The sequence below is a fragment of the Platalea leucorodia genome (genome assembly GCF_965183815.1).
Source record: "Platalea leucorodia genome assembly, chromosome: 5".
In the NCBI taxonomy this organism is placed as follows: Eukaryota; Metazoa; Chordata; class Aves; order Pelecaniformes; family Threskiornithidae; genus Platalea; species Platalea leucorodia.
In genome coordinates, this window is record NC_138827.1 from 2,097,881 (window position 1) to 2,124,220 (window position 26,340).

The 26,340-nt window shown below is 56.4% G+C and overlaps 1 protein-coding gene across 1 annotated transcript; it reads right to left on the reverse strand.

The window, feature by feature from the left end:
* Window positions 1–221: 221 nt before the first annotated feature.
* On the reverse strand, window positions 222–26,329 carry CFAP70 (cilia and flagella associated protein 70; the record flags this gene model as incomplete). The annotated part of the gene is made up of 28 exons (XM_082313638.1): window positions 222–302; window positions 835–882; window positions 1,675–1,776; window positions 2,852–2,941; window positions 3,532–3,693; window positions 5,159–5,311; window positions 5,982–6,070; window positions 6,795–6,902; window positions 7,656–7,847; window positions 8,007–8,122; window positions 8,203–8,336; window positions 8,886–9,011; window positions 9,633–9,764; window positions 10,396–10,587; window positions 11,635–11,695; window positions 14,606–14,697; window positions 15,176–15,256; window positions 15,494–15,661; window positions 17,195–17,329; window positions 18,271–18,370; window positions 19,451–19,542; window positions 19,996–20,178; window positions 20,538–20,714; window positions 21,743–21,822; window positions 22,065–22,160; window positions 22,488–22,674; window positions 25,502–25,637; window positions 26,118–26,329. 28 exons carry the CDS (start codon window positions 26,327–26,329, stop codon window positions 222–224), a joined length of 3,525 nt encoding a protein of 1,174 aa, XP_082169764.1.
* Between the last annotated feature and the right edge of the window lie 11 nt (window positions 26,330–26,340).

The window sequence follows — 26,340 nt, forward strand, 5'->3', positions numbered from 1 at the left end:
AACCGTCCCGCGCGGCCTCCCGCCGCCCCGCCCCACGTGACCCGGCGCCGCCCCGCCCCCTTCGGACGCGCGGGAAATGTCCCCCCGCGGCCGCCGTCGCCGCTGGGCGGGGTCCGCCCCCCCCCCCCCCCCCGGCCGGTGCCGGTGCTCGGGGCCGATCGCGACAGAGGCAGAAGCGGGGCCCGGGGGCGCGGGGAGTTTATGCGGGGCGGGGCGGGGGCTCAGAGGGCCGGGTTGCCGAAGCCGAAGCGCTGCTGGGCGGCGCGGAGCTCCCGCAGCAAGGCGGCGTTCCTCAGGCCCAGCTGCGGGAGAGAGGCGGCGGGGTCGGCGCAGTCCGCGGGCGCCCACAGACACCCCCCCCCCCGCCCCGGCTGCCGCCCACCGGTGTCCCCCCCCCTCCCCAGGGGACCGAAACGGCCGGGCCCTGGCTGCCGGTACCGGCGAGCGGCCGGGACAGCGACGGGAGGGCGGCGGCCAGGGGCCGGAGCATCTGCACACATGGCTGCTGCATGTGCCCCATCGCCACGTTACACCCGCAGGTTAAAAACCCAAACCTCCACCGTCTGGGAACGCTCTGGGCCGGCTTCATTCCCGCTCACCGGCAGCCCATGGCCTGCCCTGCCAGCCCTGCCTGCCCTGCCTGCCCTGCCTGCCCTGCCCTGCCCCGCCAGCCCCATCACTGCTTCATGTGCCACATCACATTACACCCGCAGGTTAAAAACCCAAACCCTCCACCGTCTAGGAATACTCCGGGCCAGCTTCATTCCCGCTCACCGGCAGCCCGCAGCCTGCCCTGCCTGCCCCGCAGCACAAACCTTAGCCATCGACACCAACCTTGACGACATACTTGTAGCACTGCTCTGCCTCCAGCTGCCGTCCTCCCTGGGGAAGGGACACGAGAGCGGCCGGTGAGGAAATCGGGGGGTCAAGCACCGGAGCAGGCTGCCCGGGGCAGGGGCTGAGTCCCCATCCCTGGGGGGATTCAAAAGCCGGGGAGATGTGGTGCTCGAGGACATGGTTTAGTGGTGGCCTTGGCAGTGCTGGGTTAACGGTTGGACTCGATGATCTTAAAGGGCTTTTCCAACCTTAACGATTCTGTGATTCTATGAAAGGCGCAGATTCTCGGGGAAATAATGTAATAAATGTAATATAATGTAATAAAGAAAGCCCATGTCCTGGTTTCAGCTGGGATCAAGTTAATTTTCTTCCCAGTAACTGGTACAGTGCTGTACCAGCAAGTGATACACTGTACAATTGCTCACCACCTGACAACCAATGCCCAGCCCGTCCCCGAGCAGCGATCGCTGCCCCCCAGCCGGCTCCCCCAGTTTCTGTACTGGGCACGATGCCATAGGGTATGGAATAGCCCTTGGGCCAGTCTGGGCCAGCCGGCCTGGCCCTGCCCCCTCCCAGCTCCTCGTGCACGGGCAGAGCAGGGGAAGCTGGAAAGGCCTTGACTGGTGTGAGCACTGCTCAGCCACAACTAAACCATCAGTGTGTGATCAGCATTATTCCCATCCTAAATCCAAACCTCTGTACCAGCTACTGGGAAGAAAATTAACTCGATCCCAGCCAGAACCAGGACAGTGTTCTTCAGGCTCGCAAACAGAGGCTGACAAAGTGCCTGGCTCTGCGGGGCGGGCGGTGGGAGCAGCTGGCCGGCTGAGCACTCACCTGCAGGCAGATGAGGGCGAGATATCCCCACACTTCAGCGTTGGTGTTATTTAGGGCATTGGCTTCGGAGAGAGCATCCTCTGCCTCCGCCATCTCGTCCAGCTGGAGAGAGAGAAGGAGAGGCAGAAAGTGCTTCAGAACCCAACAGGCATCGGCGTTAACAACCGAAGAAATGAGTGCAACGAAAGCATCTAGCAGGGTTTCCCTGATAGGGATGCAGGGAAAGGATTTAGGGCAGAGACAACCGGTTATCCTCCGTGCCAGCATCCCGCTCACCGGAGCGCAAGCCTCTCACCGTGACTCCCGACTCCCGTGGGAGCACACGCTGGATTTACAGATCGGCCCCCGGCTGTAAGGAAAGCAGCGCAAACGCCTGCACCTCCGCCCCTGGGAACCGAGTGGTCGAGCTCCGCGAGGAAAACACGACTCTGATCCCGATCCCTATTCCCGCTGCTGCCGGGAGGCGGGGGTAGCTGGTGCCCGCTGGGCTGTAGCCAGCTCCCGGACCACTGCTCGCCTCCCTGGCTCAAGCCAGGACCCTCCCAGGTGTACATTTGGCCAGGGGGGGAAGAGAAGTTCAAGTTGCTTCCCTTTTTGTGTCCCTCAGCCAAACTGCCTTGGAGGAACCTCGCGAGGTGTTCCTCTGGGAGACACTGCGCTGCGGGTGGCTGGGTGTCCTTGGCAGCCCTTCAGAGGCGCCGGATTCCTCTGGGCAGGGAAAGCACCGAGATTCCTCTCTGCTGACATTCTGCTCAGTTCCTCCGTGGTGACACACAGATCATGTGCGGGCAGGCGCTCGGAGCAAAGCCCGGGCCCGGATGACGTGCTTGCCACGACAGCCTGGGGAAGGAGGTGCTGGCAGCGGGACGAGGGGGGAAGGATTGCTGCTCCCAGAGGTCAGGTGTCCTCTGACACCTCCTGGGGTGCCGCGCTGGGACCGCGACGGCAGCTCGCCCAGGAGTGCTGGTTTCACAGGCAGCCAAGCTTTACTTTTATCAACGGGGTGATTTAGGGTTGTCCTACGCAGGAACAGGAGTTGGGCTGGATGATCCTCGTGGGTCCCTTCCAACCCAGCACAGTCTATGACTCTATGAAAGGGGATCATGCAAAAGCAGCCCCGTGTCCCGTGCCGCAGACCCAATTCAAGCGCAGACGACGTGAAGGTAACTGCACTTACCCTGTAGCAGGCGATTCCCACCCCCAGCCAGGTCAGACAGGACGCGGAGTTCTTGCAGGCGAGCAGGTAGGTCTGCTTGGCCCGGCCGTACTGCCAGGAGAGAGCGACCACCCTGTTTCTCTCTGCCTCAAACGCATCGCTCTGCAGACAGCCCCCCCCTTTCCTCAGCCATTTGCCAAACCCCCCATCTCCGGTGGGGCTCAGCCACCCACCGTCCCCAGCGCGGCTCTCTATCTATCCCCGGGACGATGGGAACGGCTCGGCAGCACCCTGAGACCTCATCCCCGGGACGATGGGAACGGCTCGGCAGCACCCTGAGACCTCATCCCCGGGACGATGGGAACGGCTCGGCAGCACCCTGAGACCTCATCCCCAGGATGATGGGAACGGCTCGGCAGCACCCTGAGACCTCATCCCCGGGACGATGGGAACGGCTCGGCAGCACCCTGAGACCTCATCCCCGGGACGATGGGAACGGCTCGGCAGCACCCCGACACCCTGCCACTGAGCCTGGCACAAAGGAACAGGGCAGGGCCGTGCTCCCACGAGTGGACCACTCCGAAGTTTTGCTGCGTTGTGAGATCTTGGCTATAGCTACAAATAACGGCATCTTCTACCCGGGGTCTGGAATCTACTACTTTGTGTAAAATTCCCTTCCGCCACTCCTGCTGGCTCCTCACCTCTTTCTCTTCCAGGTAAATGGAGCCCAGGCGCAGGTAGACAAAGTGCATATCGGCAGCGTCCTCCACAAAACTGATGGTTCGCTCGTAGCACTCCTTTGCCTGGCCAAAGTCCCTCTTCAGGTAGCACAGGTGCCCTTTCTGAGCCCAGACATTTGGATTCTGCGCATAGAAAACCAAGAGTGAGAGGTGGCTGGGAGATGGGAGGGAGAGAGACCTGGGAGAGGGGCAGGGACCCCTGTAATCAGCCGAAAGGCGGGGCCAGACGGTGTTTGATTACAGCAGGACAGATTTTACGCACAGTTAAAATCAAGTCAGGGGGCTGCCTGCGTAACACCAGCACTGGGAGCCCCCTCCGGCCTTTCCGTGCACGGCGTCCTGGCCCGCGCAAGGCTCCCCAGGTATCGCAAGTACGCAAACAGTGTTTGGAGATGTCAGCTTCACAGCCCTCTCCGATTTCCATTCGACCTGGCTCTCCAAAGCCACCTTCCCTCTCTGCTGAATAGCAACCTTGCTTCGCATGAAACAGAGCCTGACTCACCAACAGTGGGAAAGAATCATAGAATCACGGAATCGTTAAGGTTGGAAAAGACCATTAAGACCATCAAGTCCAACCGTTAACCCAGCACTGCCAAGGCCACCACTAACCCATGTCCCTCAGCACCACATCTCCCCGGCTTTTAAATTCCCCCAGGGATGGGGACTCAGCCCCTGCCCTGGGCAGCCTGGGCCAGGCCCTGACAGCCCTTTGGGGGAAGAAGTTTTTCCCAATACCCAACCCAACCCTGCCCTGGCGCAGCTTGAGGCCGTTCCCTCTCGTCCCATCGCTTGTTCCTGGGGAGCAGAGACCGACCCCCCCGGCTCCAGCCTCCTTTCAGGCCGTTGCAGAGAGCGAGGAGGGCTCCCCTCAGCCTCCTCTTCTCCAGGCTGAGCCCCCCCAGCTCCCCCAGCCGCTCCTCCCCAGCCTTGTGCTCCAGCCCCTGCCCCAGCCTCGCTGCCCTGCTCTGGCCACGCTCCAGCCCCTCCATGGCCGCCTTGGGGTGCGGGGCCCCGCGCTGAGCACAGCATTCGAGGGGCGGCCTCACCAGTGCCCAGCGCAGGGGGACCATCCCTGCCCTGCTCCTGCTGGCCACACCGTTCCTGACACAAGCCAGGATGCCACTGGCCCTCTTGGCCACCTGGGCACCCTGCTGGCTCATGTCCAGCGGCTGTCGACCAGCACCCCCAGGCCCTTTCCCGCCGGGCAGCTCCCAGCCGCTCCTCCCCACGCCTGCAGCGGTGCCTGGGGCTGGTGTGCCCCAAGCGCAGAGGCTCAGGATACGCACGTTCAAAGGAAAAAGAAAGGCAGGGGCTGCAGAAGGAGGAGCCCTCGCTTGGCGCTGCCGCCCCACGAGCAATAAGCGGGGTAAGGAGGAGGGCAGCGCCGCAGCCACAGCCTGATGCGGTTGATCAGCTGTGATTGTCCTCCCCTGCAGAAATTGCTGTGGACCAGCGTTCGAATGGCACAAGTGGAAATGAAGCACTAGGTTCACAGGCAGCAACGACACGGGCGGAGCCTGCTGCGGCGTTTGGCCGGCGTCCTGCTTCGGGACACCGCGCCGCACCCCGGCAACACGCAGAGCCTTACCACGTAGTCGATCCTAACGGCCTCGCAGAGACATTCTTCGCATTTGGAGAAATCTTCCTTCAGCAAGGACGTCTGGGCCAGCGCCAGGTAGTAGGCGCAGGAGGGACCTGCCGGGAGGCTCAGCAGCTCGTGGGCCAGCGCCATGTGAACAAACTGCGGAGGAGGAACGGCACACCGGCGCGGTTAGGGGAGCAGGCAAACCACCGGCACCCCCAGCAGCACACAGCGGGAGGACCGACACGCACCTCTGACTTCCATGAACAGAAAACAGACAGGAGATTTCTTTTGCCCCTCCTTTGAATATTTACCTCTATTACTTCTAGTTCTGTTTTGCTTTAAGCAACTCTTTCTGCCATGCCAAATTAAGGCAGGCAGCATAACATGGCAGCCCGAGAGATCCCCCAGAGAGGACTGCGTGGGACAGGGATGTTCCACAGGTGACACAAAAATTACTCCGACGTACACAAGCGTCTGAAACAAGGAGTACTGGCATCTTGGAAGCATCGCAGTAATGCGTCTCATCTCCGCATGCACAAAGAGCACACCTGCGCCGTTTCTGACTTGCTGCTCCCTCCGCAGCAAGCAGTGCTGAGCTCAGGCCCCCCGAGAACCTCGCCTGCCGGAGACGTCTCTGTCCCCAGCCAGCATTTCGCTCTGAATACTCTGCCTGGCCACAGTTTTGCATTTCTGGGCAGTGGTGGGTTTGCTCCCTCTTGCACTGGGCGTCTGGGCTAGCCACAGCTTGTTCTCCCAGCCCAAGAAGGAGCTGGAGCTTGCCACCAGCTCCTCGGTAATAACCCAGGGAAGGAGACGTTGGGCTGACCTGGATGGCATTGACTTTCATCAGGAATTCCACTGCTTTCATGAAGATGGTGCAGGGCGGTCGGCTAACTCCTGACACAGGGGACGCTGCTGCAAGAAAAGGTGTCTCCATCAGTCCCAAACTGGGCTTTTGATTTCGGAAGCAAGGACAGGGGCTGAGAAACTGGTGGGGACAGCGGAGTCCCAGCAACGCAGTGTGAAACCCGGGAGGTGGCAGAGCAGGCTGAGGCAGAGATCATTTCTTTCCGAAGGGCTTACGTTTTTGTAAAAGACGTGAAAAGAACCGATGCTCTTGACCTGCTAATTTTCCAGTCCAAACTCAGAGGAAGAAAAGGTAGGAATTTGTGATGGAAGCTTGTCAGAGTTAACTACAGGGAGGGCCCTGCCTCCCCAGACCGAGCTGGCACCCCGCCCTGCCTTCTCTTTGCCACCCGTCGGCGAGCGCAGCCGCAGAGGAGGCAGATCACACAACACGCGACCAGAGGAGATCTGTAGGGACAGGTTAAGAGCTGGCATCTCAGGAGGGAGACACCCGAGCAGCCGATGAAGGCAGCTGGGGGCAGTGACAGGTAGGGAGAGAGCTGCACGCACCCGCTGGCTGCCCACCCTGAGATGTGCTGCTCTGAAAATCGGGGTGACCCTGCTTTGCCTGGAGATTCCCCGGCTAGGGAGAGCGAACAAGCCTTGATGCCTTGCCTTGGCATCAGGATGGCCGTGGCTCAGTGCTCCCAAGTTACTCCCCTCCCCGCTGACCGCAGGAGGCCACCTCCCAGCACTGGGCTCTCCCTTACACGCCAGGCCCCCGTCCCTTAACCTTTCGGGGCTGCCTCCGGTGCGGTGGCCTCTTCCTCGGGTGCCACGCAGGCCAGGGCAGGCTCCACCGCCTCTGGCAGTTTGTCGGCTGAGCCGTCTGGAACCCCCTCTGGAATGAAACCCCCAACAACCGTTAGGTGCAAATAAAGAGGTTGCCCTAAACTGCCCAGTTTGGAGCATGATTCCACAGACGTGGGGAAGAGAGAAAATATAAAGGATCTATCAGATTTTCAGAACAGGGAAGAAATTTGCAGGAGGCAATATCTGGGTTTGGGGTTTTGAGTACAAGATGACCGTGCGAAGCTAGAAACAGGTATAAATGGAGGAATATCCCTTCCCTCATAAGCAGAAGGGGCAAAAAAAGGCATATGAGACGAGGCCTGCCTGCCTGAGGCACTTCGCGTGAAGTGGCGATAACGTTAAAAATAAAGCCAGCCCACATTTCCTGCAGCCTGGCCAAATATTCGGGAGTCGGGACAGAAAGTCTTGGCTCACGGTGAGGCTGAACGCAGTGAGGCTCCAAAGGAAGCCTTTGGTTCAGGGGCACCACCGAGCAGCTGGTTTGCTCTTTGAACTGGTGAGGCAGCGCTTTCCAAGGGAAAGTCACAGCCTTGGGAAGTCACGGCCACGGCTTTGATGAAAATGGAAAGCAGCACGCTTGCCGCTGTTGTCTCTCGCTGGCATCGTTCGTGGTTCACATCTTCTTCCCTTACACTTTGCATTTCTCCTCTTAGAAATACTTAGAAATTTCCCCTCTCCTTCCACTCCTCACCATCTCCCACACTGCTCCGAGCCCCCTCCTCGCCGGTGCTCGGGCACCTCCTGGTTTTGCCCGGCGTTACCTGGTCTTGCCCGGCGTTACCTGGCAAGCGCTCTTCTGGGCCTGGGCTGGGAGAGCTCACACACGCAGCAGCAATGTGCTTTTTCCCTCCTCCCTCCTCAGCAGCCTCAGGGATGCTCCTCTCCTTGGCGAGCTGTGCTTGCAGTAGCTTCCTAGCCTCACGGAAAGCCATTTCTGCCTGAATATTATTATTCTGCAGCTCATAAAACAAACCTATGGGAGACAGAAAGAGCAGCGTAAGCAGACATCCAACCCTGAGCAAAATCCTGCCTTTGGCCCTCAGATTAGAGCAGGGAGAAGAGAAGCAGGGGCAGAAGCAATGCTTGGCTCTGCAGGAACGCCTTGAGCAGATAAGCTGGCTTGCTTTTGTACCTGAAAGCGTCCAGGCTACGATGCTGGATGGCTCCAAGCAGCAGGCATCCTCAAAGAAAAGCTCTGCCTCTTCGTAGTGCTGCAGGCTGACGGCCACAACCCCACAGAGCAGCAAGCTGGGGACAGGGTGGGACAGGTCAGGCTGGCAGTGGCGTGGGGGACACCCACCCACCCACCCACCGGGAGCACGCAGCACCTTTGGATGTGATGGGGGTCCAGAGAAAGAGCCTGCTGGAAGCACTCCTGGGCTTTGGTTGTCTCCTCGAGAAGGAGGCAGAACGCCCCGTAGTCCAGCCAGCACTGGATGTTGCGCTGGTCCTGAGCTACCCTCTAGACACAAGCAGTCATTGCTGGAGTGAGGACGGCTGCAGTCACACTCGGCACGCACGATGGACGGGGGAGACAACTCTGGAACGGCCCCGGCTTTCCTCTGGCCACCCCAGCCCAGTTTAGCCACCTTGTCTATCTCACGCTAGGGTTTCCCTTAACTGGGATATGCTGGGCTTCCACGAAGCCTCCTTCACCTAACACTTGTCCTCCAGCTTCAGCTCACCTCCTCCTAGCCTCCTGTTAGAGGGCCCAGTGTCCCCAGTGCTGACCCAGCACGCCTTTTGGACCAGTTCATCCCATTTCCCCTGGCCTGGAGGCCAAAGTCCTCAGTGACCTGGCCAGCCTCTGCCTCACGTCCTCCAGAGAGCAGCATCTCCCTAGAAAATCCCTCGCACGTTCAGCCTGGTGGCGTTCATCTCCTTCCTCCCTACACAACAGTCAGGGCCGGCTGAGCTGTCAACAACCCCGGCCCCCCGCCGCCGCGATGGCGTGCTGGCTGCCAGCCCAGACACGCCGGGGACGGGCGGGGAAGAAGAGCAGCTCCTTTACCTGCTGGTGGTAGAGAGATGCCAGCTTGTAGTCCTTGTTGACTTCAGCTTCGCGAGCAAAGAGCCAGAGCTGCTCCCCGGTCGTGCGGGGCAGAGGGGCAGGGGAAGCAGCTTCCTCGGACAGTAGCTGGTAGGGAGCGAGACAGAGTGTTAGCCCCGGGAGGGTAAGGATGGCTCATGCGATCCCAGTACAGTCCCCAGTCCGGCACTGTGCCGAGTACAGCCTGGCGGGTTGGAAAGGCAAGCTGTCCCGGCTCCTGTTTGTGGTGGGACGCGCTCCTGTCATTCACAGGTACCTCTGCCACACAGGGACGGGGCAATAGCCATTATTTGCAGTTGTGACAAGTAAAAGCATCCCCTCGATCAAGACCATTTCAAACTTTCTCTGTGGTGTCACTTACTGGTGAGCCTAGCTCATGCTGGAAGGCCTGTGCTCGGCCCAGGTGAGTGGCAGATGGCACAGCACCAGCCACCCTCACCACCGGTGGCACCTCGCCCATCTCCCACCATCAGGATTTCGTAGCAGGAGGACACCGAGGCACCAGATCTTGCCTCTGAGTGTGGCTCAGGGCCTCCGTGTGACAATCGCAGCAAATGAAAGCACGAGCCTGCTCCTGTCTTGAAAATTCCCCCCGTCTTCACTAAACACAGTGTCAAGCCCTGGATCCACAGTGAAGCCATGTCCCAAGTCACCCGTCCCAGCTGGACACATGGCACCCACCGGACACATGGCAGCGTTTTTCCCTACCTGGTTCAGAGCAACATGCATCTGGTCCACCAGGTACACGTAGAGCTCACTGAGAAATGCCTGGAACTGCTCCTGGGTCTCAAACGCCGTGGTCTTCAGGTATTTCTCCCTCACAATCTTCACTACAGCATACTGCGGAGATATACGACAGTTGGACAAGGCAGGTCCCCCACCAGCTCCCCAAGCGTGATAATACAGAGCCAGAACACCCTGATTTTGCATGAAGCTCCAGTTCTGAGGAAGAAATCCAGCCCAGCACCAATAAAAGGAAGAGAAGCAAGGAGGGGTGAATTCCCTTCCCGCCTCCCACTCCCTGACACGCCGGTGGCCCTTTAGGGACAACGTGTGGGAAGGCCAGTCCCCTCGGCACAGGGAGGGGGTCTGCGGGCAGAGCGTGGCCAAGGCTGAGCAGCCGAGAGAGGGGAACCCCTCTTTCTGCCAGCGCCGACTGCGAGTGCGCAAGAGCCGTCAGCTTTGCCTCGCTCAGGCTATGAGCGTGGGGCAGGTGGATGTGATCAGCTTTGGAGTCTCCCCTCTTTAACAGGAATGGTTCTGCTGGTGCGTGACCAAAGCAGCTTGGTGCCTGCTCCGTTAGAGGGTAAAAAACATCCCTCCCCATGCCCATTGCAACAGCCCCGAGCGGCAGGAAGGGATTCTGGAGCAAGACATCACCCGAAGTTACCGCCATGGAGCAGCAATTCCTCGCTGAGAAACCGCCAGAACAAAACAAGTAAGGGAGCAAAAAGCACAACGGACTCTTTACCTTTAGCTGTTCCTTAAAAGCAAAATATTTCCCGGAGCTATTGAGCTCGAAGTTGAGCTGACGCTTCTGTTCCTCCAGGGTTTGGTGGTCTATCGCTCCTCGGTCAGGCAGCTGCTTCCCAAAGAGTTCGTGGTATTCACTGAGGATGGCAACGGCAATGCTCGTGACATGGTTGTGATAATCTTCCACGGCCTAGGAAAGAAAGAAATAATCAAACTTCATAAGTCACTGCTGCCATCAACCTGGAAATGTATTTTATTTGCCCGAGCCCACGTCTGCCATCGCCTCCACCTGACTTGAGTCTCAATTAGTCTGTCACGCATCCTTTCTGTCCACGCCTGAGGGCTGCTAAAATATCTACGTGTAAATACGAAAGAGCTCCTTCGTAATTAGATATTGCTCCTGCTATATTTTTCAATCAGAACCCAGTATTTCAGTCATCGTCGTCTCTTCTCTAGCGGTATAATTGGCTGTAAGTAAAATATCTCTCATTTGCTGGGAGCCTTTTAAACCCATGGGCCAGCCCTCTTCACAGCAGAGTCTGTAATCTCCATAATCTCGGTGGCAGAAGCTTCCACGTGCTGCGATAATCAAAATGTGTCACTCTGCGCACGCCAGACAAATCAATCCTGCCGCAGCACTGGGGTCAGTTATTGAAGAGCCGCTTCTTCCCCCACTGTTGCTTTGAATTTACCAGGGGCCACGCGAGGACCTTCTCCTTCGACGGCTGCTCTGTACCCGCAGAAGACGAGCCAGCGCTCTCAGGCTGTTTTCTGAGGATGTCATGCACACAAAAGTCCTCAAAAATTCTGGGTGAGCTGAGGGTGGTTGGGGCCGATTCTGTTCACATCTGTCCGGGTCCGATGAAGCACATGGGCTAGTCTGAGACAAGAAACTGTTGGGACTGCCCGGGGTAACCATAAGGCTCTGGTAACCTCTTTCCTAGCATCCCGTTTCCTTCCAAACACCTCCGCACTGCTGCTGTCCCTGCCTTTGCTACACCTCTCCCCTTCGTATGGGCTGCGGACATGAGTGACGCAGCCCAGGAATGATTTCCCGAGGCATACTACTGCGAAGATAACACATCCAGAAGTTTCCTTTTCTGTGTATTTCCTCTTCGGACCTCATCTACGTGCTGCTGCGGGGCTGAGCTTGAGGCTGAAGATTCTCCTGCGTGAGAGGGATGAGGGCGGGACGAGGTGACAGAGTGGCGGCAAGGCCACAGGCGCTTGCTCGTACCTTCTTGGCTCCTGCAGTCCGGGGAGGCAGCGGAGGGCGAGGAGGAATCATCTGCTTGACCCTGTCAATGAGAGGATAGAAGAGATCAGCCAGAGACGCTGCCAGCAGGGCTGCCTTGTCTTGGGCACAAGCAGCCTGTAGGGCGAGGGCTCCCGCCTGTCATCGTATCCCTGAGACGCCTCGCAGGGACCCGGGGACGGGGGGAAACTGAAGCCTCAGACCAAGAATGAACTGTAAAGACCAGGCACCCACATTCGACGCTTGTAGCTCATCGTGATGGCTTGAGAGAACTAGCTGCTGCCTCGCCCCCTGCTTATGATTACCCTCCACGGGGATTAGATAAGATTTATTTAGTTGGTATTTTCTCGGGGTTTGACTGACCCATCACACAAAAACTATCGTAGAAGCTCAGCCCAGCAGGTAAGGTTAACGTTTGTTATTGCTAGCAATCAAAGCCACGCTCCTAGAGAAGCCGATCTTCTTATCAAGCTGCTATTCCTTTAACTCACAACCTCCCGGGGCTGCGGAACGGCTGTAGGAAAGGTGCCAACCCGGGGACAGCTCTGAAGAACATCACCACTGTGACCCCCAGGCCACCCGATCCACCAGCTCCCGACATCCCACAGCGCAGCTGCGGCACCTCATCCCTTGGCCAGGCACTGACTCCTAGACACCGTACCAACCCCGTTTGTACCACTCCTAGGGTCACAATGACCTTTCAAATACGACTCAAAAGCCCTCAGGATTCCCATCATTTTTACTACGATTTTACTAAAATCCTTGGTGTCAAACCAGCCTACATTCATTGGGATTTTTGTTGAGCTTTCCTGCTTGCTGGTACCAACACACCTTTGAACGCAATCCAGCCCACCAAGCAAAGGTGTCACATCCCTCTGATGGCTCCTACCCAATTAGCAAAGCAAATTACTTATTCCCCCGCCAAATATAAACCACTCCTGTAACTGTTCCGCCAGCTCAGAGCCCCTGGCCAGCTGCCTTCTCCATGTCGCGAGCCCTGGCCACTTCTCCAACCCAAACCCTTCCCATATTCTCTGCTGTGCGGTCCGGTGCCGCGGCCGTGCGTGGTCTGCGGAGACCCGTCACCGCTCCTGGGGAAGGCACAAAGCCTGAGCAAGCGGGCAGTGCAGCTCCCAGTCCCACCCTCAGAACAGCGCCCATGCCTGACGTGTTACCTCCTACAGAGGAAAACCAAACTGCTTCACTTTCAGATGAGAAAAAGAAAACCAACAACAACCTGGGGGAAGCAAGCGAGCGATGAGGGCCAGGTGGAGGCTGACAGAGAATTTTGGATGGAGCTCAAGAAAGAGAGCTATGGTTTGCTATGAAGATACGTATTTAAACATCCTTCCAGAAAAAGATCCACTGTTGATCTCATCTGCTGGGACACATGGCCAGCAGGAGCAGGGAGGTGATGGTGCCCCTGCGCTGGGCACTGGTGAGGCCGCCCCTCGAATGCTGTGCTCAGCGCTGGGCCCCGCACCCCAAGGCGGCCATGGAGGGGCTGGAGCGTGGCCAGAGCAGGGCAGCGAGGCTGGGGCAGGGGCTGGAGCCCAAGGCTGGGGAGGAGCGGCTGGGGGAGCTGGGGGGGCTCAGCCTGGAGAAGAGGAGGCTGAGGGGAGCCCTCATCGCTCTCTGCAACGGCCTGAAAGGAGGCTGGAGCCGGGGGGGTCGGTCTCTGCTCCCCAGGAACAAGCGATGGGACGAGAGGGAACGGCCTCAAGCTGCGCCAGGGCAGGGTTGGGTTGGGTATTGGGAAAAACTTCTTCCCAGAGAGAGTGGTCAGGCCCTGGCCCAGGCTGCCCAGGGCAGGGGTGCAATCACAGTCCCTGGAAGTGTTCAAAACTGTGTGGATGTGGTGCTTAGGGACAGGGTTTAGAGGTGGGACTGGCAGTTGGGTTAACGGGTGGACTCGACGATCTCAGAGGCCCTTTCCAACCTTAATGGTTCTGCGATTCTCTGATTCTCTGTCTGTGGCATCAGCTGGAGCCCCCCAAGGCAGGGCCCTTCCCACGACTCCGGAGGGCTGAATTTTCAGGCCTGACATCTGCAGCCCTGGCAGGTGAAGGAGGAGGAACTACACTGAATTCACGCAAGTTGCAGTAGAGTAGGAATGGTACAAAAAGGGCCAGGAGAAGGTCTGGCGTAAGGGGGTTTCACCTTCCTCAATCTCTTCTCCCCAGAAGACAGCAGGCAGAACAGAAGACAACGCACATACTTGCCTTTCAAAGAATGGCTGCTGCTCATGTTTCTGTTTGAGAGAGACATACTGCCTGTGCGCGTTATACTTTATTCATTTGCTGCATTTTCTCTTTTTTATTCAATGAATTATAGATGCTAGGCCTTTCCTAGACTGTAACGCAGCAGGGCTACCACTGGACAGGGAGCAACTGCCTCAAATCAAACAGACAGCGAAAGACTCGAAGCAGCAGAGAAGAGAGAGCAGCTCTACAGCGGAACAATGTGAAAACTAATGTAAGAGCCAAGGAACGGGTAGAAGATTTTGAGAAAACTTCTGAAAAGGGGAAAAAATAAAAAAAAAAAAGACAGAATGCTATGTTGAAGTTCCAGCAGCGCTACCCAGGGCAGCTCACTGGTGGCCAGTCCCAGCCAAGCAGCTGAACATCAGGTGCCAGAGGCAAGCCCGCAGGGATTAACGGCAAACAAAGCCCGGATGGGAACGCAGACGCTGTTGTGCTGCTCTGGTGTCTCTCTTTTTGAGAGGAATGGCAGGGAGATGCCAGCTCGGATGAACGCGAGTGTTTTCCCAACACACCAGATGCCATCTCTTAAGCAGTCTGGCCAAATCCTCCCCCTGATCCCAGTGGGCTTTGGCTCTGGTCCTCAGCTGGTCCCGGCCGAGCACTCCAAGGGGGAGGCTGGCTGTACAGCCCCGTTTCTATCCTGCAGAAATGAGGCCTCAGCCCCAGAGTTACAGCACGTCTTTACGCACCGTCCGGTGAGCTCCTCTCGCGATCGCTTTGGTACCAAGGCCTTGTCCAGCTTTATCTCCATCACCAGGAAGGTCCCTGCTTCGACGTATTGCTGTGAAGATAAACATTGCGCTCTCAGTGTCGTGCTGTCTAGAGCCATTACTGGCGTGATGAAAGACGGAGCATCTAGCTACAGATCTTCAGCAAATCCTCCTCAAACTGCAGAGATACAGCCTGTTTTGTACCCTGCCCTCAGAATGATTTACAGCAGCAAAATTCAGCTCAAGAAACGAGTCGAGGAAAAAAGGAGAAAGCTCAGATAATCAATCTGCTTGCAGAATGAATATGCATTCTAAATGTTTTGAGGAAGAAGCCAAAATATGAAGAAACACTTCTAAATAAATGCCTGATTATTTACAGAGACCTTCTAGCCCAACGCTAGACGTCACTGGAAGAACTCCAGGACAGCATCTACGTAAAACATCCCGCGTCCAACTCACTCTTGAAGAATTTAATTGCGTGAAAGGTGTGAGACAGCGGCGCGGCGATGGTCTAGCAGTCTTTCCTTCTCTTTGGAGATACATAATTACCTGTCCATCAAGGCTGAGATTTGTGACATTTTCTGCTTCTACAGTGGCATCTGACAACTGGATTTTGGGCATGATGGACATCTATTGAAGAAAAAAGAAAGACGTCTCTTGTTTCAGATTCAATAAATCCCACACCTTAGCAAATTCAGGATGCGAGTTGTACATTTGCTCAGGCAACATGTACTAAAATTTCAAGATAATGAGTATTTCTCAGTTGGCTGAGGCAACACAGCATCAGGCCCTGGTTTCTGCATGCCCCAACTACCTCTGATGTGGAAATGGAGCAACCATCTTGCAGTATGCCTCTCTAGACCTTACCTTTCTGTTGGACTCCTTATCTTTGGTGATTTTCTCTTTCTCTTCCTTCTGAGACTTGCTGGGAACCGCTCTGGGAAGGGGAGTACCGATTCCTGGGGTCCATGACCCTTCCTTAGTCAGACTGAGCTGCGACCTGAGATCCCGGAAGACGCTGTGCTGACTTTTAGTCTGAAAAAAAGAGGGAATAGAGGCAATCACGGGACAAACTAGGCTTTCCCACCCCTTTGCCTTAACCTCTCATTATAAAACACATTGTCAGGGTCCTAACTGCATTAAGAAGCTCTGCGACCTCGTCCTCCCCTCCTAGGAGTTCAGCTGCTGGTACTCAAGGCCAGCTCTGAGGCCGTAGAGCTGCGTGGCCTCAGGTTAGGCTGCTGTGAAAAGAGCTGCCTGCGAAAGCCTCGGTGGGGTCTCCCTGTCTTCTCTCGAGCTGCATTTTCACTGAGGTGCTGGCCCTTGGTCCTTGCCTGAGCTATGCGGTAGATTTGCTGGAGCCCAGCCCCATGCTGCCCTGATCCTGACCCACTGGCCTGAATTCCTGGCTTGATCCTCAACCTGCCTCACGGCTGTGGACTCGCCAGGTGATATGGACTGTTAGATGAACCTGGCTACCCTTACTAGGTCTGCTCTGCAATTTTTTTGGGTGCCCCCCCCGCCCTGCAGCGACTCTCGGCTCCTGGCTCACTTTCTGGTGCGGAGCAGCTTCCCCGACGCACGTCAGGGAATTGCAAGGAACAGGTTTTTCAGATTGTCTCTTTACACACTGTTTGACCGCCTAGACAGGCGGTTCCCTCCCAGCCGTCACTGTTCCCCGGGTGGGCAAGAACTGAGGGGATGCCGGGGAGAGGATGGGGCAGCTACACCGAGACCAGCTAGACCAAGGCCAAGAAGCAGCCCAAAGCATCTGCAAAGCCAGAGAACGACAGAGAGAGCATGTGTCACTTCACTTGTGACAGATAAATGCTCCGGGATGAGGAGTACCATGCAGCCAAGAGGCCATTAATCACGGCCAGCGAACAGGCTGGCTGCTAGCCCCGCTTTGGGACATGGAGGCAGGGAGAAGGGCTGTAATTCAGCTGGCTCCGGCGGCCAGGACAGCAGCGCTACGGGGACCGTGGGCAGAACCAGCAGGGTGTGCAGCTGCCCTCCCGAAAGCAGCTCAGGTCTGTTCCGAAAGTACTGTGGGAAAATGGAGATGTAACTGTCGCTCTTCGTAACAGAGAGGGGGGAAACGCAAAGGCAAATAAACCTCCACGAGCTCTAGCTGAAAGAGCTCCAGCGACAGCTTTTTTTGGTTGTTGCCTGGGGTGACGCTATCCTTTTAGAGCCACTGTTTGCTCTTCCCAGCAACGCGCTTCGTTTGCCCATGTTCCAGACTGAGGAGAGAGGAGCGTTCTTACAGCCCGCCCTGCTCAGCTGCTGGCAGAGGAGGGAGTGGAGCGAGATTCAGAGCCTCTCTCAGCCCCCAAACCTGCTCCCACACGCCCAGAAATCCCCTGCCTTTGAGAAGTCTGTGCCTACCAACTTGTCTCATTATTTTTCTCCATCACCAGAAGGGCAGTGAAGTTTCAGAGCCAGCCTCTCAGTACCACGCTGCCCATGCTGCCTGCTCCCAAATTCCACGCTGCCCATGCTGCCTGCTCCCAAATACCGCTCGGCTGCAGAGCTGGAGCGCGGCCTGCCTGTCTGGCCTGCTCTCACCTTCTCAAACACCTCGCTGTCTTGGTAGGTAAAGACACGAAAAGCGCCTCGGATCCGCTTCACGCCGGGGCACAGCAAAGGCACCATGTTGACATACGCCACACCATGAAAGAAAATCTGCTTGTCCTCATCTCCCTGGAAACACAGAGCAGGGGACTGAGCTACTGAACGGACTGTTATACGCTGTATGGAAACAAGGTCACCCATCCCATTAAGAAGAGGCCACGCAGCAAACTGATGCACCTGATGAGCCAGTGGCTCTCTGTCACTGGCACGCAGCCCAGACAACCTGGACGATAACACTGGAGTCATTCAATATGTAGAATATCAATTTTATTCCTATCCCTGCAGGGCGGCTTTTCTCTCTAATGCCCACGCTGTGCCATTCCTCAGGACGGTCTTGTCGAGATACGGCTGCAAAATTACCGACGGTGCGGTTAGAAATCCAAGCGACCCTACCGGAGCTGTGCCTCTGAGGTTTGACAGGAATCAGGTAGCTCAGGAGGTCTGAGAGGCCGGGCTAGCAGCAGACTGGTGAGGTTAAGGGAGAAGGATCTGCAAGATCCTGGCACCAATTAGTGCGGAAAGAGATTTATACCAACTTAGATGACTTTGCCCTGGAATAGATTAGGAGCTCTCACACAATCAGCCGCCAGGAACGGAACAGCTAAGGGGCTGTTTCTTTGTTAAACCACCCCAGTTTGTATGCAAAAGCATAACTTATTTACACCCCCAGAAAGAAGGCATGAATTTCTTCAAGATGTTCCAAACCCCAATGGCCAACGATAAGCTCAGTGAATCACCTCGGTTCGCAAAAAGCACCCTCTGCCTCACCCCTTTCACCGAGCTACCACAGACCCTCAGCGAGAGCTCTGGCTGCCATAAGGAAAAAAATATTATCCTTTTTCTATTTAGCAGCTCTATAAGGCTGATGAATCCCTTTACAAAGCCTTTAGCTCTCTGACTCGCTTTGGCCGGTTCAAGGCTGGTTTTGGTATTACAAAGGCATTGAAAGGAAAACGCCTGATAACGTGACCCTGCTCCACACACCAGAAGAGTTCCCTCCCCGCTTTTACCTTGTCAGCTTTGCTCGTTTTCCCTTTGCTGGGTGAGGCCACGGACATCCTGCAGACCTCCACGGGCCAGTACCCGCACTCCGCAACGCGCTTCTGCAGGCTGAAGACAAAGGAGGGCACTGAGAAAACGCAGAAACCACGCCGGCGAGCCGCACCGCTCTCCTTTCTGCCCCAAAGCATCCCCCCTTGGCCTTGCTCCCGCCCGCTCCCACGAGACACGGCACCACTGGAACACGCGCGCTTTGGGGCAGGCTTGGTGCATTTTCTTCTCCGTCCGCTGCTGTGTGCATTTATGGCACAACCAGCTATAAACCGATTGGGAGAGCGACACACTAAGGTTTTCTTGCTCCCCTGGTTACTTTAGAAATGAAACAAATAAGAAGGAATATGATTAACTTTGGTATCAATCCCGAATTGCGCAGAGCAAGCGGACCCTGAGCTCCCATTCCATGTGCCTTGGTAACTCTGAAACCAGCAGGCAGGCTGATGAAAGTGTAGGGGAAAACAAAATTTAAAAAATTCCAACCAGATAGAAGGGAGTATTTCCACACGAGGAGTAACTTGGCTGTGAAACTCACAGCCATGATGCAGCTGAGGCCAAGAACGTAGCAGGATTCAAAGAGAAACGGGTTACTTTTCCTGATCTTGAGCATATCTGGAGCCGCTAAAGGTAACGTTTGTCCAATAAAAAAGCAAACGAAGAGTGCCCGCGTGGAGTGAAAGGGTTTGAACGTACTGGGCATTCAGCACAACTTAATTAGCGGCTCGGAGGAGAGCTGTGTGGGCCACCCTACTCCATCTCTCCTCACCATAACTCTGCTGCTCCTTCCTTCAAACCGCAGAGGGAACAGTCAGCAGCTCCAGTTGCTGGCAGCACGAGCGAGCATTTACAGCCCGGAGACAGCAACTACAGCCAATTTATCTTCTCCCACCACAGCAGAACTAAGCTGCTGCCAGCAATTAAAGGCAGTTAATGGCTCCCTTGCTCACGTGAGCACCTTTGGCCAGCAGATAGCCATAGGAGCCACGGGAGGCGAGGCAGAGCCACGGTTTGACCACGCAAGGGTCTGAGAGCACCTGTGCGTTGCTGCTCCCTGCCTTAGGTCGCTCAGCCGAGCGCGTTCTGGGGTGGTTTCTCCCCACCGCTCTGTGCTGGAAGGGAGGTTGTCAGGTCCCTTACACGACTACTGCAGCGGGATCCAGGTAACAACGCCGTTCCATGTCCCATACGATTCTCTTCATGCTTTCTGCTTGGATCCTAAATTCCCTGTCCTGGGAGAAACAGCGCGCGGTCAGAGCCAGGACAGCAATCTCCACAGCCTGCGCCATCCCCAAATCATCCCTAAAGATATTCCCTGGGAGAGAACGTGAATCAGACAGAGGTGTCCACCTCACCATACCCGGGCCGTCCGAGTAGAGCAAGTTAGCAGCCCTCCCTGCAGACACCAGAGCCCTACTCGCGAGGAGATAACACAACTCAGCCCAGCAGCTCAGGAGTGGGGAGCTTTCTGGGGACCGGACCTGCCGCACGCACCCCAGGGAACTCCTCCGCGGTGAGTTAGCAGGCCTGCTGCCCCGGGGGAACCATCTCCGTGCCTGGACACCGCGCAGAGGACCGACCACAGCCTTCCTCCCCTAACAAACCTCTGCAAGTCTTTTTGTCAGTCCCTTCAGTGAGATCTGCTGGTTTCTCTTCCAGCCAGGACACCGCCAGTCCTTCCTCACCTCTCTTTTGTTGAGCTCTCCATCCTCATCCTCGTAGGAGCCGCCAACGATGAAGGAGTTGGGTATGCTCAGAGCGCCGGGGGCCATGATGTTAGCAAGGGGCCATTTTTTGGGCCGGGGTAATGGCTCTTTTTCACCAGCAAGCTTCAGGATGCCATTCTTGAAGAGCAAGGGGACTTCCTTCTAGAGAGACACGAGAATGAAAGGACTTGCATTCCCAGCAGGAGCAGGAGCCAGTGCCAGCCGCTCTGAGCTGGGTCTAACAGAGCAAAGCAGTAGTGGAGGGGCCTGGCTGGAAAAACACACTCCACCACGCGCATACAAAGAATGGAGAAAAAAAAAAATGGCCTTGTGGAAAAAAACCTGCCAGTTTTAATCCAAACCTTGCCGAGCAGAGACCCTGAGCACTCACAACAAACACTGCTGTTGCAAAAGGACAGGAGCTGTACGCCCCACGGGCCTGGACACTTGTTCCCCGGTGAGAATAATCCGCTTTGTAGTAGCCAAAAAACCCCTCTTGCTGTGCCTGGACCAGCGCTCACCTCCCCAGCTGCTGGTACTTGCAAACAAGCCATGTAGTTTTGCAGGGGTCCGGTGGGAGCAAACGCTTCGGGGACAGAATAAGCTGCCTCCAGCGTGATGCTCAGGAGGTTACCGTTTGAAAGCTGCGTTGCAGAAAGCAGGGGCTCTTCGGTGCACACTGTCACTTCAAGGCCACCCTGTGAGACGAGGATAAAGTAAAGCAGTGAGTAGACAATTATAACTCTCCTGCTCTTGAGGGAGAAGCAAGCAGAAACCCAAGGCCAGAACACATGATGTTATCTTATTCCTCACCTCAGATGTAAAAGAAAACAGACCGGCGCAGGAAAGGAATTTCATGATCATTTTGTCTGAATTGTGGTATTTGTTTAAATCGGAGGCTGCTTGAGGCACGGCATATGCCCCAAGGGCCTCCTAAAACGAGCCAGCGACAAAGAGTCAGGGTCTCCTAAAACGAGCCACGGAGAAAGCAGATCAGGGATGGAAACGAATGATTTTGCCCCGCTGATTCCGAGCGTGCCAACCCAGGGCCGCGCTCTGACTCTGCCCTATCTCTGCGCAGCCTTTAATTACCCGTCGCAGCCCCGGATGGATGGCGTGCAATGAAAAACCAGCTGGTCAGCATTTATTATCTCTCCTCCCTAACGAGTGCCCCCCTGCCTTGCTTACCGTGTAACACCTCTTAAATACCGACACGTTAAGGCAATAGCTGCCCCGCCAATTCACTCGCAGTGCTGACTGCGGGCAGACTCAGGAGCGAAATTGGACACGTTTTCCCAGTCTCATGCTTCATTCCCTGCTTTATTCACTGCGTACCGGCTGAACGAATGACCTTGCAGGAAAACCAGTCAGAGCCTGGACAATAATGGACTCTGAGACATGTTATCCACGGAAGGGAAGACTAATGAAGTTGGGCAGGTAATCCTGCCTTTGTCTTGTTCCGATTTTTCAGCACTATGCTTTCCCTCTTGAAGATTTTTTCCAGAGCAATTTGGTAGCTGCACACATTAACATTTCCTAGCACGACCTCACCTATCATAGGCAACTAGGGACAGACGTCAACGGGAGTAGGAAAGGCCTCCAAGCTTGTAACATATAGGGCCATAACACATCCGTGATGAGCTCGGCGGCTGAGTCATGCTCGCCTTCCCATTAAAAAGCAGCAGAGAGCCGAACGAGCGAAGGAACAGTTCCAAATTCCACATACCTTGGCCTCCGGCTGAAGGCTCTCTAATGGAGAGGTAGGCACTGCATACAAAGGAGCCGAGACCTTAAATGAACGCTGTCCTGGGAAGAAAGAGGAATGAGAACAGCCTAAAGTGAGACCCTCTGCAGAGAAACCGTGGCCTGACTCCTAACGCCGAGCTGCTGATGTCGCCCCCTCTTCCCCCAGACCCAGCTTTCTACAGATGCTACGAAGTGCGTTTTGTCAAAAGGAGGTCAGATACAGCCAGGGGTCCGTAAGCAAAGCTCAAAAAGTGCCAGGGAGCACAAAGTGGTTACGGAGGCTGTGGAAGTCAACGTTGTACCTTGCAGCAGAGGTAGAAGGTCCACCACAGCTTGGCCAAGAGGCACGGTCTTCTCCTTCTGTCTCTTCTCGCTTTGCAACACTTCTATCACTGTCACTAGAGAGATAAAGAGAGAGGAGCTGGCAGAGTTTCTCAGCCAGCTTCAGACCAGCAGTTCAGGGGCTGCAACGGGTCTATGTCAGCTCCAGCACACGCTCCTACTTCATCTCCCAAGGCCGACAAGAACAGCCAAGCCAAGGAGCACCAGCCAACATGAAAGGGGATTCTTCCAGCTGGCAGAGATGGGAACAGAAGCGTTGAGACCCTCCCACCGCCGCTGCTGAAGTGCTATTCTTGAACGAGTGACTCCTGCGGCAGGCAGGCAGAGCGGAGCAGCTGACAGCACCCACCTCCGAGGAGGGAGATGCAGCGTCAGGTACTTACAGAGCACAGGTTTTTGCGCGATGTCGTCCAAGGAGTTGGGCCCATCGGGGCTGCAATCGAAACTGGTCGTGAAATTATAGTTTGCTGTCCCATTTGGCAAGACATCGGTCTTGGAGGAGTCTCCCAAGACGGCTCCGTTGTACTCTGCACGCACCAAAGTAACCGACACGTCGCTTTTGATAGTTTTCTGTCAACCAAACAGCACATTAAGCAGTTGGCTCCGCAGCAACAGGCCCAGGATCAAAGTTGCCCCTGGCAGGCAGCTGAGTTCAGTGCCCAGGACGGGGTTCACTGGTGGGGGTCTCTGGACTACAGGAATGGGGAAGGGGAGCAGGAGCTTGGCCATGCTGAGACCTCCCCTTTCCCTGTCTTTAGGAGGGAAATTTCCTGCTCCACCATGCTGTGACGCCCCAAGGATTATCAGGAGCTGCGGCAGGGGAGATGGAGAGGCCCAGGCTTCACCCCAGGAAAGGCAATGAAAGACAAATCCCCAAATACCCCATTGATATTTTTTGTGCTTCCAGGAAGCTTGGGACTTTTGTCGTCTCCTAAGAAAGTAGCCGCTGAGCTACAGGGCTGAGCTCACTTGTGTCTTGAACGCCCTGAAATCAAAGAAGGGCTCCAGCAAGCTCTTTGGGGAGCGCTGCAGTTTGTTGTTAGGCCACCTCCACACCACTTGCTTTAAGCACAGATGAGGAGATTTGAAGTTTAAAATGTCTCCGCCGAGGGACTTAAACGTGGGTGAAGAGGGATGGTGAGAGCACGGCACGCCGCAGCGGGGATCGGCGTGCCCGGGCAGCCCTGGCCACGCGGGCAGCGCCGGGCTCCTCCACGGCAGGGCAAGAAGCGCCGAGAGAGGCAGCGACCCAAGAGCCTCCCTGAAGGAGAGCCACGGTTTGCTTCTCCATCCAGGGCAGAGCGGCTGCCGCCCTGAACACGAGGACGGTTGTACCCAAGCCCAGCTTTTCTTTAGTCCCGAGCCACGGGGATGCCTGACCTCCCTCAGCCCCCTCTCCCCGTGTCGCTGGGGTAATTAGTTCCATATTGGCTCGTGCACAAAAAGAGAATTCATTCACTTGGTTTTAATTTTCAGTCCTCCTGACTGTCTCCTTGAGCATATATTCTATGAGCAGCTAAACAGAAGAATCCAATTAACCTTTCTCTATACCATTAATTATCCTGGACTCCTCTCTCATCCTTCTCTACATTCCCTCTAATTAAGCAGATTCCACACCTCTTAGAGCTGGAATTTTTTTCATATTGTTGTTCTTATTATTGCACTTTTGTAACCCGCCCACCTTTTGCCAGAGCGTTTTCTAAGATGGAGCAACCAGAACCACAAAGCAATATTCTGGATGCAGTCAGTCCACCCGTCTATTATTTTCAGCATTGCTTTCCCTCCTCTTACCTTACACCTCTCGGGTAAGATGCTGATTGCTGAATCTATTGGTGTGAGAGGTACTCAAATACCACAACATAAAAACCTCAAAAAAACCAGGCAGCTGGTTTTGGTTTGCTTTTTTTTTTTTGTCTGCTGCTAGAGCAGAAGCAGGGATTTGCATTTTTCTGCTTGCAGCAGTAGCTGAGCTTCTCCTCCGCATTCCCTCCTAAATGCCAGTTCCTCCAGAAGACGTGAAGGCCAGCGGGGTGTATCACGCAGCACGTGGAAAGCACAGCGGTCATGGTTCGATGGGAACCAGCGCATAGTCTTGCCCTGTAACCACACTGCAACCACTGCCCTTTTAAAACCAGAACCGCCCTTAACAAATTAATATGATTTAAAGCACTGTAGCTGGGATGAAAATCTGGCTTTATATCCAAGGCTGGATCTTTTTAGAGGCATTTATCTCGCTGATACACGTTTTTACTGTGTTTTGCTTAAAAAAGCTGCCATTTACATACAGTTAGGCGGAGAAAGCAGAGAGATATAGAATCATAGAATCACAGAATCGTTAAGGTTGGACAAGACCCTTAAGATCATCGAGTCCAACCGTTAACCCAGCACTGCCAAGGCCACCACTAACCCATGTCCCTCAGCACCACATCTCCCCGGCTTTTAAATCCCCCCAGCGATGGGGACTCAGCCCCTGCCCTGGGCAGCCTGGGCCAGGGCCTGACAGCCCTTTGGGGGAAGAAGTTTTTCCCCATACCCAACCCAACCCTGCCCTGGCGCAGCTTGAGGCCGTTCCCTCTTGTCCCATCGCTTGTTCCTGGGGAGCAGAGACCGACCCCCCCGGCTCCAGCCTCCTTTCAGGCCGTTGCAGAGAGCGAGGAGGGCTCCCCTCAGCCTCCTCTTCTCCAGGCTGAGCCCCCCCAGCTCCCCCAGCCGCTCCTCCCCAGCCTTGTGCTCCAGCCCCTGCCCCAGCCTCGCTGCCCTGCTCTGGCCACGCTCCAGCCCCTCCATGGCCGCCTTGGGGTGCGGGGCCCAGCGCTGAGCACAGCATTCGAGGGGCGGCCTCACCAGTGCCCAGCGCAGGGGCACCATCACCTCCCTGCTCCTGCTGGCCACACCGTTCCTGACACAGGCCAGGATGCCACTGGCCCTCTTGGCCACCTGGGCACCCTGCTGGCTCGTGTCCAGCGGCTGTCGACCAGCACCCCCAGGCCCTTTCCCGCCGGGCAGCTCCCAGCCGCTCCTCCCCACGCCTGCAGCGGTGCCTGGGGTTGCTGTGCCCCCAGGGCAGGACCCGGCCCTGAGCCTTCCTGACCCTCACCCCGGGGCCTGGACCCATCGCCCCAGCCTGGCCAATACATATATGTCCAATATATATTTCAACACAGCACCTCTGGAGTGCCGCTGAGGAGGTGCGCTCCCCAGCCTGCGTGAATCACAAGCCTTTACCCCATGCGAACAAGCCCTCAGCGGGGAGGAGGAAGCCACAGCATCCCCGAGTCCCCGCTACCCTCACCGCTCCTTCCTATAGCCCCATCGCCTCTTGAACGGGACCACGGCACACGGAATCGCTCTGGCCTCGTCTATTAAACCCGCAAAGACATTTTCAGAAGAACTTTACCAGGTCCTGCGCCTTCAGTACTGCGATCTGCACTGGTTTCGGTGGTGCCGGTTGTGAGTTGCTGGGAAGAGCTGCGGCAGCGGGCAAGGCAGAGGATTGCTTTCTGGCAGGCGGCCCCACCGGGACCTCCATGGCTCTGCAGGGAAAAAAAAAATGAGGAAAAACATGAAACTGCTCTAGTCCTTTCCCAGAAACATCTGCAGGAGACAGCAGCCGTGGCCGCCAGCGTTATTCGGGGCTCAGCTGTCAAAACACCATGGAAAGCACAGGGTTTTGTCCGTGACGAATCTCGTGAGGAGCAGGGGGGAGGACAGGGAGCAATGTAACGTGAAAATTAGCCCGCTCTGTAAATCTAACCCAGCTGCAGCTCCTCGGCGCACAGGGGGAGCGTTCGGCGTGACAGGCCGCCTTCGGCAGCCCTGGGGCTCTCTCTTGCTTCTCGTTTAACCGAAATGGCGGCCAAAGGCCTGCGGCTGCCAGCACGCCCGGGGGACCCTGTGCGGTCCCTCACCACAGGTTCCCTCCCTCTCTAGGCCCACCGCACCCCCAGCTACCTCCTGCCCCGGGGCTGGCAGCCCCCTCAGCACGGCCTCCTGCCCGGGGAGGGCCCCCACACCTCGGGGTGCGGCCTGCGAGGGTGCCGGGGCGGCGGGAGCTGGGTGCGGCCGGCGGCGGGGCTCGAACCCGCGGCCTCCCTGCCTCGGGGTTGGGCCCGCGTCGCGTAACCACGGCGACGCAGCTGCTCCCGCGAGGCCTCGCAGCCTCGCGAGATCTCAGCTCGGTACCACGTGTAATGGAGGGGCGGGTCCGTGAAGCCGCCGCCGCCATGATGGGTGTGG